General features: G+C 39.9%; 1 protein-coding gene across 1 annotated transcript in view; it reads right to left on the bottom strand.

The window, feature by feature from the left end:
• LOC145460545 (protocadherin Fat 4-like) overlaps positions 1-11464 on the bottom strand; it is a 31493-nt gene extending 20029 nt beyond the window's left edge. Inside the window, exons 1-12 of the mRNA XM_081445385.1 lie at positions 10932-11464; positions 9433-9570; positions 8508-8812; positions 7638-7899; positions 6095-6223; positions 5823-5947; positions 5165-5325; positions 3373-4298; positions 2608-2931; positions 1836-1950; positions 934-1108; positions 209-305 (exon numbers count right to left, since the gene is read on the bottom strand). Of these exons, the coding sequence (XP_081301511.1) occupies positions 209-305; positions 934-1108; positions 1836-1950; positions 2608-2931; positions 3373-4298; positions 5165-5325; positions 5823-5947; positions 6095-6223; positions 7638-7899; positions 8508-8812; positions 9433-9570; positions 10932-11301 (3127 nt within the window). The 5' untranslated portion in view covers positions 11302-11464. The remainder of the gene's footprint in view (positions 1-208; positions 306-933; positions 1109-1835; positions 1951-2607; positions 2932-3372; positions 4299-5164; positions 5326-5822; positions 5948-6094; positions 6224-7637; positions 7900-8507; positions 8813-9432; positions 9571-10931) is intronic.
• Between the last annotated feature and the right edge of the window lie 2466 nt (positions 11465-13930).

Below are 13930 nucleotides of genomic sequence, written 5' to 3' on the forward strand. Positions count from 1 at the left end.
AATATGGCTGCCGTGACGTCATGTGAAAACGGGTTATGAACGCGCGAGTAAAGAGAATTTTTATCACAGAAATAAACGAGGTCTTTTTCTCGGAGTGTTTTCTAACCGAAATGAACGCTACATTGGCTCGTAGGGGAACAAATTTGCGAGACAAACCACTCCTTAAGAACAAACAGAAAAACAGGACTTAATATTGCCATGTGATTACCTTTTCCATCGATTTCAAAAGCATCTCCAGTGTCGCCTTTGTCGATATTATACGAAATTTCTCCGTTTGATCCAGAATCTAAATCTGTAGCTGTTACCTGAAACAGAATGTTTGCTCGTTTAGCTAAAGCATAGTCAAAGAGTAAAATGGTTAGGAAGGTCGGTAAACATCAAAGAAGCAAAGAAACAGGCTAAGATTTATGTTGAAGGTCCCTGACCCTGCACATCTTTTGTTTTATGCACGCTCATTGACTATGCACAAATTACATAATCGCAATGCTTCTATTGGCTAGTTGTATGAGAACAGATAGCCACCTTTTGTATTTTACCAGGTTTTGTGCAGGGTCAGTTCCCAAAAAAGCAAACAAAAACATACAACAAAGAATTTTGCCATGTTTCCTCACTATTTCGCTCTATTAACTATGGTTAAAGTTATTTCAACCTGACAAAAACATTTACATTCTTAATTTACGTATTTCCTTTTCACCCGGCAATCCACCAAAAACGACATTATCAAATAATTTGACACGAAAACCACTGCCTAATAACTACGAAGTAAAGAGTGCGTTTTACTTGAAGTTGAAGATAACCATTGGAACTTTGAGTTTTAAAAGATACAGTAAAACCTCCACAAACGGCCACCTCTCTTAGGTGGCCGTTGTAGAGAGGATCGATTGCATCGTAAATTTTAAATCTAGAGGCAGTTGGAGCTTGGATCCAGTATACCTTAAAGAAAGATTTTCCTTTTGCTGTATTTTCTTGCACTGTCGCTCGATATGATGACATGCTAAACACTGGCGTATTGTCGTTCTCGTCTTGGACTTGGATTTGGAGCTGAGCGGAGGAAGACAGGGGCGGGTTTCCTCTGTCTGTTACCCGGATGTTGAGTGTATAGCTAGTCCTGTAGGGAAAACAATGAGTATTACATGGCGGGAGTTTTTAGCTGAAGCAATGCACCGACGTTATTGAATGCTTCACATAAAACAGTAGAGACTAAATTAAACTAATTCACACAGCGCAGGTGAGGTGCATTTTGTGTGAATCTAATGCCCACTTATTCTAAATTATCTTACATGGGCTCGCAAATATTTTTTTGTCCAGAATCGGTCATTCTTCTATGCGTCTGTTGCAACTTTCGTTCCTTGTGAGTACTCCTAGAACAATTTGTATTCGTTGTGTTCTAACATGGTCTTCAACATTTTGTGTCTTCTTGACCCTTAACGGTCAGTCGGCGACTTGGTAAGAGAGTTTCATTAATTATTGTAATTTCATTTATATACCATTTTTTCATGACGAAAGGTATTGAAACTTTCCTGTACGCTGCTCCCATTACCTCGGTGCATATAGGTTCATAACGACCCTCAGGGCTTCAGACCAGGCATCACTCGCCTATATATCTATGTGCATAAATACTCTTTGATTTGCCTCTTACGCTATTTAAGTTAACCAGTCGTATAATTGATACCTTATTTTTACCCCCACCCTGCCCCCTCCCTTTCGGCGACGTGCCCCTCTTTCTGCCCATCTCTATCTTGCGATTTCCTTAGACTAAATCTAGACACCCATACGAAGCTTTGTCTTAGATATCCGTGGCTATATTCGACCTGAAAATGGTATCTGATCCTTACCTTGTTTCGTAATCCAGTTTGCGGGCGAGCGTTAAAGCGCCTGTTTTTGCCTCAAGATTGAACGAGTTCTGTCCATTCCCTGTGTCTATGTAATATCGCAGAGCAGCATTTACACCTGCAAGACACAAAATTACTCTCTGTGTGTAAGAAAGACCAAAGAAAAAAACTAAGACAAAGGGAAAAAGTTAAAACTGGAAAAATAGGCGGATTATTTGAGAGGTAGGGAACGGTGTATGCTTTTACAAGAATTGATGTAATCACGTGGGAAGTCTGATGAAATCACGTGAGAACCCTGATATAATCACGTGAGAGCCCTGAGGTAATTACGTAAGAGCCCCAATGGAATCACTTGAGAAAAAGACTGGAAGAAAGCTGGAACATCGACCACAGAGTTCTATAACATTCCAGTGTCCAAAATTCCCACAAGCGTTGCCATCAATTTAGGAAAGCATAAAAAAGCAGCTGTTTTAGTTAGTTGTGAGCACTAGCGGCCAAACATAGAAAAAGTTCTGCATTATTGTAAAGGCGTTGATTTCTTTGACTGCAACACCCTCCCACCCCCCGCCTCGGTCTTGACAAAATGGCTTCATATGCACCCGTTTTTGGACTCGTCGAGGGCTTTCCCTCCACAAACTAACGGGAAACGTGAGATCGCTCGACGATATGAAAACTGGTGGGGAGGACGCTTATGGAGACTAAAACAAACTCTTCGAGTAAGAAACTTTTCAAAACACCTCAGCGCCACTTTGAACTTTAAGTACTGTTTACTAACCTTGATCCTTATCTGACGCAGAGACAGTGAATAAAGTATCCCCAATATTCTTCCCTTCAGTCACTTGTTCTGTCGCCGGTAAGTTGTTGATTTTAGGGCTGTTATCGTTAATATCTAAGATTGTAATATCCACCGTGGTCGTGTCGTGAAGCGGGCTTTGCCCATGATCAGTGACGCGCACAGTTAGGCTGTACGATGCTTTGGTTTCTCTGTCAAACGTCTTTTTACTCGAGATAGTTCCAGTCTTTTGATCGATTGAAAATGCGGCCACGTCGCCAGATTCTAAACTGTAGGACAGCTCGGAGTTCGTTCCTGTGTCGGCATCTGAAAGAAACAGTCGATATTACAAAAAAATTGTTTGAGGCATTGTGGCCGTTCTTGAGTAAAGCATTGCTTCAAACCCCCAAAACTACTGCGGAACAAAGCGTTCTGGCCCATTTAGGCCGGGGATTATCTGCGGTTTCCGTAGCATGAAGCAACTACGAGTATTTTTACTTCCTCTTGAGGTTACACCGTAGGGTTACAGTCCCCTTCCCTCCCCCGGACTGATTTATTTCACCTGTATCCTTTATACACCTTATAAGCGTATAGTGTCTTGCCAAAGAACACAACACAATGGCCCCTGCCAGGCTCGAAAAAGGACCGCTGGACACGATGATCAGCGCGGAAACCTTACATAACAGCAACCAAAAAACAAACAAACAAACAAACAACAAACAAACACATAAATAAATAGATGGATTAAAAATAAAACAAGAGACACACCAGAGGCAGAAACTTGCAGGACGGTACTTGCCACAGCAATGTTTTCGTGCGCAGAAGCCTTGTATGACTTGAAAGCGAATGTTGGGCTCTCGTCATTAACATCAAGGACCTCGACTTGTATTCGTGTCGATACCTTTAGCGCTGGCTTTCCGCAGTCCTGAACCGTGATAACTGCAGTGTAGTGCGATTTAAATTCGCGGTCCAATTTTGAAAGAACTGAGATTTGTCCACTGTTACTAATTGCGAAAACTTTTGTGTTCTGCGACTGTTCTGTGGTGATCTTGTAAGTTAAAGAGCTACAGCTCGTGTCGGGATCTTGGGCTTGTATCACGCCCAGCTGGGCGTTACGGTTGTTATTTTCCGCCACCGTGTATTTACAAGTGTTGTTACGTGCGCAGGCTTCCATAAAATACGGAGGCTCGTTTACATCTTGCACAATGACTGCAAGTGTGGCAGTGTCGCTCTTAGGAGGCTGTCCGCCATCTTGAACCTTAATTTCCAGAGTGTATTTACTTTTGGCTTCAAAGTTTAACATTTGAGTAGTTCTGACTTCCCCTTTGCTGTCAATGGTGAATCTGTTACCGTCATTTCCTGACGTAATGCTGTAAGTAAGCTGAGCGTTGGTACCAGTATCTTTGTCAGTGGCAGTAACCGTGGCAACAAAGGTACCGCTGGGTTTTTCCTCTAGTACAGTGGCTGAATACTGGGCGAGGTCGAAGGCGGGCGCATGGTCGTTAATATCGCCTACGTTAACAAGAACAACAGCGCGACCTTTGTGGCAGCGGTTTTGTGTGTTCTGCCCAAGAACTGTTAAGCGGTACGATTCCCGTGTCTCGCGGTCTAAAGTCTTTGTTGTTCTGATTGTTCCAGTGTCTGGGTCAATTGTAAAACATCCCGGGTTCCCCTCAACTATGCTGTACTTGAGCCTTATTAGAAAAAGAAAGAAATTTGAATATATTAGTTCGTATTATTTATGGTTAATAAATAAAGAATGTAAAACAAGGTACAATACTATCATGTATAAGTAGAATTCTACTCGTATACTAATGCAAGGCTACAATCTAATTGGCTGAAAGAGCGTACACTATCAGCTCTCAGTAGAATTCTACTAGTATACTAATGCAAATGCCGTTATCTGATTGGCTGAGCCATTGAACACTATTTAGCAATTAGTGTGCAGTGGCTTGGTGTGGCCGAAAAAATTGCAACGTTTCTTTGTTTGTCTAAAGTTTTGAAAGAACATTAAGAAACAAAGGAATAAACAAAATTCCTGAGAAAAATTAAAAGGACGGCATCTACGGTTTTTTGCATTAAAAAAGATCGAAATTTTAGGTCATCTAAGAAACATTTTCTCAGTTTTGCAGCGTTTCGGCGGATCATTTAAAAACAAATGGGTAATACAATTTTCTGAGAAGAATAAAAGAAAGACCTTCACAATTTTTTGACTTTTAAAACCCGAGGAATGATTGTAAGAAATGATACGCGCGCACAAATTTCAAATGGCAATTCAATCCACATAATTTTTTTTTTCTAAGAGCGTGAAATTTAATACTTGAGCTCATAATCTGATAATTTGTTAATTATACTTTATAGACCCGCTGTAGTAAGGAGTATTTCCTTCAATGTTGAGCTTGTAAAAAAGGACAACTAAAAAGCGTGGTTGTCCTTTTGTCATAACATTTTTTACAATAACTGTCTAATTTCTCGAGCGCTGATTGGCTCATTTTTATCATCGATAAGAGTACAGACGGATAAAAATCTGACGTCAATTTGTTAATTTGAGCAAGCGTACTTGTAAGCGTATGGTGTGAGGTTCGTATCTAGCACCGTGACAGGCGCAGACTGTTCTTCTGTGACACTGGTCACGTAAGTGTCTTTGGTAAAGAGAGCATCCCACATGGACAGCTTGAATTTATTGCTTTGTTGTTGGCCTTGGACAGCGACATAGACGATCTGTGAACAAACAAATATGGATTTCTAAACAAACATATTAATTCAAGTTGAGCTATTTTTGTTGTTAGCAAATCAGGTTGCAGATATGAAGTAGACCAAAACGCAGCAGCACAAAACATGACAACTTTATATGCTTGCTTTAAAGTCTTGGGCATGACACTTTACTCTCACAGTGCCTCTCTCTACTCAGGTGCATAAATGAGTACCGGCTAATTTAATGCTGGTTGGTAACCCTGCGATGGACTAGCATCTCATCCAAGGAGGAGTAAAAATACTCCTAGTCGCTTCATACTGCAGAAACCGAGATAAGCTCCGGCCTAATGGGCCACTTGCCTCGTGTGCAGACAGTCGCTTACCCCTCTTATTTTTACCTTTTATAATCATGGAGGTCTGGTTTCGAGATTGCACGGTTAACGAGTTACAGGTAATAAGTCGAGTTGACTTATTCGAGCTTCAGCAAAATTCAGTGACAGTACCTCTTTCATTGGGTGACTTACCTTGTTCGATGTAGATAGAGACAGAGAAATGGCACGAGGAGAGACATTGCTTTCATTCTTGGACGAGGCAGGGTCCATGGGGCCTGGGTTAGTGCTGGTTAACGATGCGTAGAGATGAGAGACTCCTACAAAAAAAAGGAAGAAAAATTGCGACCAAGTTCAACACTTCTGAAATTGGAAAACAGAGTTTGCTGTTAAATTTGTTTCATTACATCGCTTTTTTTGTCCACCATTGAGGCGTGAGCTTGATACACTTGTGATAAGTAACTCACCTTCGATGTCCCTGACTTCAACAGATATTCTGTTTTTCGCCACGGTAGTGAACTGAGTTCTGAAATATTTAAACGTGTCGCTCTCAACAGTCGTGATTGTATCGTCACAGGACGAGATCGAGGCACCCTCTAAGAAGGATAGGACAAGGCTAAAGTTAGTATTTTTGATATTCATAAGCATAATTAAAACTAAATAGATGTAAATGGGATTAAGTATTGAGGCAACGAAACTAAAGAAAACACGACAGGATCGCCTATAATCAGATATCTATACTAGACTAAATTTTCGTTTTTGACGTTGTTCCCCTAGGTCATTCAGAAAAATAACATTGAAATCCACGGAAGCCTGAGAAACCTAGTTAATTAATGTAGGATAAGGTAGAAAAATAGCAAAGAGGTACATATAATAAGGAAAAAGACGACGGAAGATTAAAAAGGGTTGTGTCCAACGTCCAAATTGTATCACAAGAGACCTTAAGGTCATTCCGCTGAAATTGAACCTGCACTGAGATTTTTGTGAAACTTTGCCTGTCGATTAGTTATATTATAGGAACTTATATTTTGAAATAAAAATGAAGGGTCCTCATGTTCGTTTAGGAGCAAAAGTACCTTGTTTATACCCATATAAATCCTTATAATAGCACCATGATTGCAGTTACGATTGCTTGCTAAATTCACGTTTCCGACGATTGCTTTTTGTTCTACACTGAGAATTGGTCCATATTTATTTTACACAGAGAAATTTATCACTCAATTCAAAACAACAGAAAAAAAATGATAGGTCACCATATTCGTTTGCGAGAAAATGACGATTTACCACTATGGCGAGGTCCAGCTGTAAAGAAAAAGCCGCCATTTTTTAATGCGCGCGCGCTAATCACGCGTGAAATGATACGCAGTAGGGATGCGCAATGCAATACTGGGGAATGACCTTAAAGGAGCTAAGTCACGGTTTGCGCATATTAAAAAGTTTAGTCTCAATTTCTCAAGTTTGTCGTTCGTAATCCGTGTCAATCTTCTCCATCCTTAGCCATCCTTGTTCCTTCATGGTTTATCATTATCTCTTTGGTGTTTTTCTCTCTTGTTAAACTGTTATTTTTAGGTTTCCTACCATTTAAAGGTAATTAATTTTGTATGTGGCCAAAATAACTCAAATTACAGTAACTGAGCTCCTTTAAGCAAACCACGACGGCAAAGACAACGAGAACGCCACCAAACAAAAGGTTTAATGAGAAAAACAATGGCTAAGCACGTGCGTTATAAATCTTTCTACATTTCTTTGCCGTTCTCTGCACAACAACAACGTGAAAAAATTAGGTTCTTCGTATTTTGAAGAACGCGAATGACAGCGGCTAATTTTTCGTATTTTTATTTGGAATCGAACGCTGGCGTTACATATTTAGCTTGAGCAAGTTCTGAGACTAATAGGCGCACGGAAAAGATCTAGAGATTTGTGAAATTCGAAAATAAAATATATTAATTCATTTTCTACCAGGCGTTGTCCTCGGGATCGCCGTCGTCATTGCTTAAGCTCTCTACTTACCATCGCAGGACACAGCACTGAGCTTGTCCACCCAGCCAGCCAAGTCATTAAAACTGTTCATTCGAAACACGTGTGTGCTATCAGGATCCGAGGCAATGACGTTCAGTTCCGCAGGGTTGACGTAATTACCCACACCAATGGAAAAGATATTCACGCCGAGCTTACGCAGCTGATTGGCAGGGCCGGCCACGGCGCGCCCATTAGAGTAGCCGTCAGTGAGCAAGACGGTCACCTTGGGAATTCCTTGGTCTGGACGCATGCCCTGCGTGAAAAAAAAAAAAAGCTGTCAGTGATAGACAAATTTACGTTAATTATAGCCTGCGAGCAGAGTACATGTGAGAGCGCTGCCTCTTCACCAGAATCCCCGTCGCCAGATTGCTTCGCTCGCGAGGACTCGCTGTTCGCTGCTTGCGCTGACTGATTTCTTTCTCAACAATGTTTGCCTTGATTTTACATTTACAAAACCTTTGCTTTAATTAGACGTCTTTCATAGCTTGTTTTGTGAACTACATATCGTTTTACTCACAATATTTTTCCTGGCGTTATTCTTATGCAGGTAACATAAACGACATGTATTTTCTTTGATGACGATATTAACTTACTCTCCTTGAAAATAGCCGCCGAAAAACGTTTTGAGCACAATAATTAAGCGCAATGAAAGTGCTAACATTTTGCGAAAAAAAAAAGTTTTGTAGAAAGAAAAGAACGATAAAGACCCATCCCAAAAAAGCACCAAAAAATCGCTAACAAAAGTAAACGCATATCATATGTCAGGACTTCGATATTTTTAATGATTACGCCAGGATCAAGGGAGGGGGGAAGGGAGGGTAAATCACTGTGTTTTGAGCTCCACTCAATGGGCCGACTTACCTGAGATTTACTGAAAATATTCTGGCGTGTAAAATCCAAAGCATCCGCTGTATAAGTCCACCCCCCTCGGTATCCAATATAGCTAACTGCGTTCTTGATCGATGACTTCGTGTAATACGCTTTTAGATTGAACTCCAGTCTTGAATATGTTGAATACGTCACGACAGCCACGTGTGTCCCGGATGAACCAATGTTGAAAAAGTCCACGACATTTTTGACAAAGTTCTTTACTTGGTTGAAGTTATAGCTTCCGACACTGCCTGAACCGTCCAGTATAAAGGCCAAATCAACTGACGTTTGACAAACTGGGAAGACAAAGAGAAAGGGACAAATATTAACACTGTTGGTGCATTCTGCAGAGCGTTTTGATGCCGGGTTATCTTTTTGTTCCCATACAGTGGAAAATTTAGCATGGAAAAAGAACTTATTTCCCAAGCAAGCAAGTAATCAAGCATGCGAGCAGCAAGTAAATGTCAGCTCGCAAGAAGATTTCTTGTGACAAGTTTTATTTCTTCGTGTGTACGAATCGCCAAGAAATTATAAAATCAATGAAGCTTTGGAATGCCATCGTATGCAAAAGTACTTCATCTTCGAAGAAAAACTTAAGAAACAAAAATTTCTTGGTCGTTTATCACTCAAACTCTTAAATGAATTTTAAGACGAAAACTATCTGACTACCTAATGATAAATTTGATTGACTGATTGATTGATTGAACTTAAAATTGCAACTCACTCAATCATCCTCTTCGCTCTTGTGAGTAGAGCATAAGGCTAAAAAAAACTTGGAACTAGCAAAACTGAGCAAAACTGAAAGTGGCGAAAAATCGCGCGCACTTTTAATCGAAAGGAAAATCTACCACTAACGCAAAGGCTCTCGCCTTTTCGGATTCTAAGGTTTGTAAGTTCATGATACAATGTAACTTACCATCTCGGATGACACTGGCATGAATGTATGAACTTGTTGCGTAGTGAACCCAGTCAAATCCAGCCTGTACAGCCAGGCCTGCTAGAGTGGACAGTTTTTTTCTGTCGCCGTCGGAAGTCTGGAGACGAAGGGCTCGTCCTGAAAGGAAAAAGTCAATAATCAGTCATGCATCAAATTGGTTACTTGTGTTAAAGACAGTACATTGTGTTATCACAATGTTAACTCAGTGCTGTCCTTTATATATGACGTTATTCAGGGCGTTACTTAAATTTATTGGTCGGCCAAACAAAGCTAGATACAAGTGACAATTCACCTCTCAAAGCTCTCTGTTTGGGTTTGTCACAGAACGGGTAAAAAACGTTGCGTGACATCGACTAACGCTGCGTTGCATCATAGTTTTGTTGACTCTTGAGAAGCCTATTTTGAAAGATAAATGCGGGTGCAGTGTGTTTTTTCATGGCGTTCTTTTTATGAAAGATGCAAAGTCAATAAGGATAAAATATGCGAGGGTCAAAAAAATAATGGGAACAGATCGAAACCGTTGCGTCACGCTCAAATCTCCAACGAGAGCCGTACAAGTGTTTACGTAGACTTTGACTCGTGACCCTAAATCATTCCACCTCAAGAGGGATTGTGTGACGATCGCATGAAAATAAAAACAAAAAAATAATAATGATCACGAGAGAAACTCGCACGCTTCGCGAGACCGTTATCCGCCTCCACGCGCTCATCTAGACACGTTTCGAAAGGCCACTCGAAAAATTGAGATTTGCATTTTTGTTAATTCAATCTTGTTTAAAAACAAAGCGAATCAAGAAGGTTTTGATTTCAAATATAGAGTTTTATTTCAAGGTCAAGCATCAGTTTTAAACATATTTTTAAAGAAAACATGTTCTGAGATTGAACTGCTTGTTCCCCTTACTGGTTTTGGTACATTGCTTCAGTGCCAGTTATGAGAATTTGGCTGTAGATCGAGAAAATGTCTTTTAAAAAGTGAAAACCAAAGGAAAAAAATACATTTTCTCCTCATTAAAACTGCATGTCCTTGAACAACGGAATCTAAACAACGAAATTTGTAGCTTGAGCATATAGTGAAACACCTTGCCGCAATTTTTTTTTTCCTGATTGCGATCTTTCATGATGTTTCATAGGTCAAGTCGTTGCACAATCTTGAGACGACCTTTACAAATTTGTTTCGTCAAAATGAAACTTTAAGCTAATGTACGTGGGCTATATGTTTCATACCCTGTTGACCTTTTAACGCAGTTGAGAAATAGTACGGAAGACGATGTCCCAGTGTTTGCTAGAGGAGTAAGTTGTATGAACGTAAAATTAAAAATACATTGAAAATCATACTGAATTGCGCTAGATACTTAAAGCTATTAAAATTTGTCGGACTTGGTTACGTTTAATATAGCATTAATGTGAAAATTTTATAATTGTTAATTAATGATACAACCTTTAAATGAGTGATGAATGAACTTGTGTTTTTTACTAACCTTCGTAATGTAGCGAGATCGGCGCCTGAGGAATTATTTGATCTGTCCAAGCCAACAACACCTTCAGCTTTGCATTACTCCACTGTCGTTTAACTCTGGAACCCAATACATCCAACTTACTTTTAGCTCGCGCCGTCATTCGTCGACAATCGTCGTTGGCAAACACGATTTCGCTGTTGGTGTTCCTGACAAGGATTTTCCTAAAGCGAGCTGAATTTCTTTTGATAATGTCTCTGATATTTCCACACGTGTCTATTTCTTTAGCGTTTGGATAGGTCTGTCCTGGTCCGATCGATCGAAGTGCACCGTAGACATATATTTCTTCGCTGATAAATCCCAACAGAAGAAGTTTAAAAATCGCCGTTGTCATGTTGTACAGCTTGATTACGGATGGTATCAGAGCAATATTGGAAAACTTCGATTCAAATGCAAGGTTTAAATGTCCGATTTATGGTGAAACGCAGATTTCTATGAAATGTTCAAACAAGGTAGATTGCTTTTGTGAGTTGAGGAACTGTCTTGCAGTATAGTTGCCAAGGATCTGCCCCTAAAGTGTAACACTATGCGGTATTTATACAAAATGCAAACAATAGGTGATTAACCTTTGGTTATTCGCACAGTTCCTAATTTCATGCGTCAGCCAAATTCCTTTTATGGACAAGGCTTCCGCTAGACTATTTGTACTCGTGTGACAACCTCTCCTGAATTTGAAAAGTAAAGAACAAAAGCTTATAAGCAGAAGGAAAAAAAATTGTATGAGTGAAGCGAAACCAGTGACACGTGTTGGATCTGTTTCAAAATGTATTCAACTCGAAAGCGATTCTCCAAATATGGTTCCTGGGTCAGTCCTACGCTAAAAGTGTTGTTTCTACATCTCGTGATTCTAGGCTACAGGTTGCGACACGAATTTAACGCCCAATTCCGGTTATAACCACTGCACTTGACGGACGTGTCAACAAACCGAAGTTATAAGGAAAACAATGGATCTGGTTTAGAAGTCACGATGTGATTACTCAATCATTTAGTCCATGACGATTTCAATTCTAACCCAAAACCTTAGAAATAGAAGGTATCCAATTTAGAAATACCTAAATAACAGGTTTAAAAACCAGCTTACTAAATCCTGCTGATTTCTAGAAGAAAAAGATATATATCCCCCCGGCGGAGACTGGATGACAAACCGTAGAAATGACGTTCGTTTTAAGAACTGGTCGCGTTTCATAAAATCTAGGGTACAGGGACGTCACAATCCACAATCATGCTAGACTTAAGCTCCATTTGCGCGACCTGTTTCCTCCGAGAAGACTACTAGAAAAGAGAGGGGAAAATAGGCCATTATAAACAGTTTCGAAAAGGGAGACCCGGTGAACAGGAGACAATTGCGTTCATTGGTGTGTTTGAATGGACTTTTCTGCGTTACCTAATCCTTTTGTTTTAGACGTTCAATCATACACTTTTTGCATATATTAGTTCATAACTTACCTTGTTTTCGTTCGCTTAAATAAGTTTTAATTTTAATCCTCGGCGTGTGCGGTACGAATCGGAACTTCTTGGACTATCCCGTTTTACGAACTGCACGCTACCAAGGCTGGGTCAACCTCGTTCCCAAGACGAATGGCAAAAAAAAAGACACAATTTATCTACAGGGTTTTTTAAATTTAATTCTAATCGAAGAGTTTAACAAAAGATCGAGCCGATCGAACAAAATGGAACTCACAGAACAGTTTCGGGAAATGTGATCCGAGATTAACGTTCGATTTTGAAAACCTAACGGTTTGGAATTCAATCGGCCTTATCTCTAACTTTCCCACAGTGCTCTACTATTTTGAAAACACGGAAATTCACTTTCCAGCTCATGACACACTTAGATTTTGAGTTTTTCGCTTTTCGAAACCATTGTTTTAGAACTTACGAGATTCCGTCTGAATTCGATCATTAATTTAAGCCGGAGAGATTACGAAGATTCTTCGGTCAGCTCGTTTTCCCAGGCATTCTGTGTTTGCTAAATTCCGGCACCTTTTCGGGAAACAGCCGGCTGTAAACAACGCGAAGATGTATAATTGAAATATTGAAGTGTAGGCGAGCAGTTTCTAATAATTGACTGTGTTTCTTCCTAGAGTCTGCCCCACCCCGTGCTAATAGTACGTCAACACTACGGGAATCGGTCGGAATTAATACTTTTCTTTTGGGTTAGGATGTGAGTCGGGTCAGTCCCCGCGAGAAAAAGAAATGGGCGAGGAAAATCCAATACTGAATGTGAGCGGAAATTCGCATGTTCAGACCGTATCGGAAGAACAAGAATAGCAAATGATTAACACCATTTTTGCTTAGAATTCTTTTATTTTGTTTTATTTATTTATTTATTCATTCATTTATTCATTTATTTACTTATTTATTTACTCATTTATTTATTTATTTGTTTATTTATTTTCTAGGATTTTCCCCCACTGGCAAAATTAAGAACCACTCTAGGGAGCACCTGTCTTGGGGGTGAGACAGGTGTCTGATGATAGGTCTCGTCGAAGCGCATCTTAGCCAGAATTAATAACCTTATATAGGCTGACGAGCTACATTTGATTCAGGTCTCTGCTTTGATGATTGAATTAACCCTTCGAGCTTCAGATATGCTGTGTTTGAAATGCAAAATACCGGGCCGAACCGAGGCTAGCTTAAAAAAACATTGGTCGACTGAGGCATTGTCGAAAATGTCTGCGGTTCTATTTTGTCTCATTCGTTTAGTCAACATCATGTATACCTGTCGTGTAAATGAAATGTGGGTGTTTTTTTAAATTAATATTTTAAAATTGGTATTAAAAACAGACCGAGTTCGATACGAAGAAGTTGGGAATTCTTCAGGTCAAATGTGACCAGTAAACGAGGGCGTTTTATCAAACCTAAATAACTTACCGAAAACAATTTCACTTCATGTACTAGCGTCAACGTGACACTTCTTCTAGTCCTGACCACACTGACCGTTCCATTTCTCGCAATAATTGTGT

Source organism: Orbicella franksi, chromosome 11, assembly GCF_964199315.1.
Source record: "Orbicella franksi chromosome 11, jaOrbFran1.1, whole genome shotgun sequence".
Classification (NCBI taxonomy): Eukaryota; Metazoa; Cnidaria; class Anthozoa; order Scleractinia; family Merulinidae; genus Orbicella; species Orbicella franksi.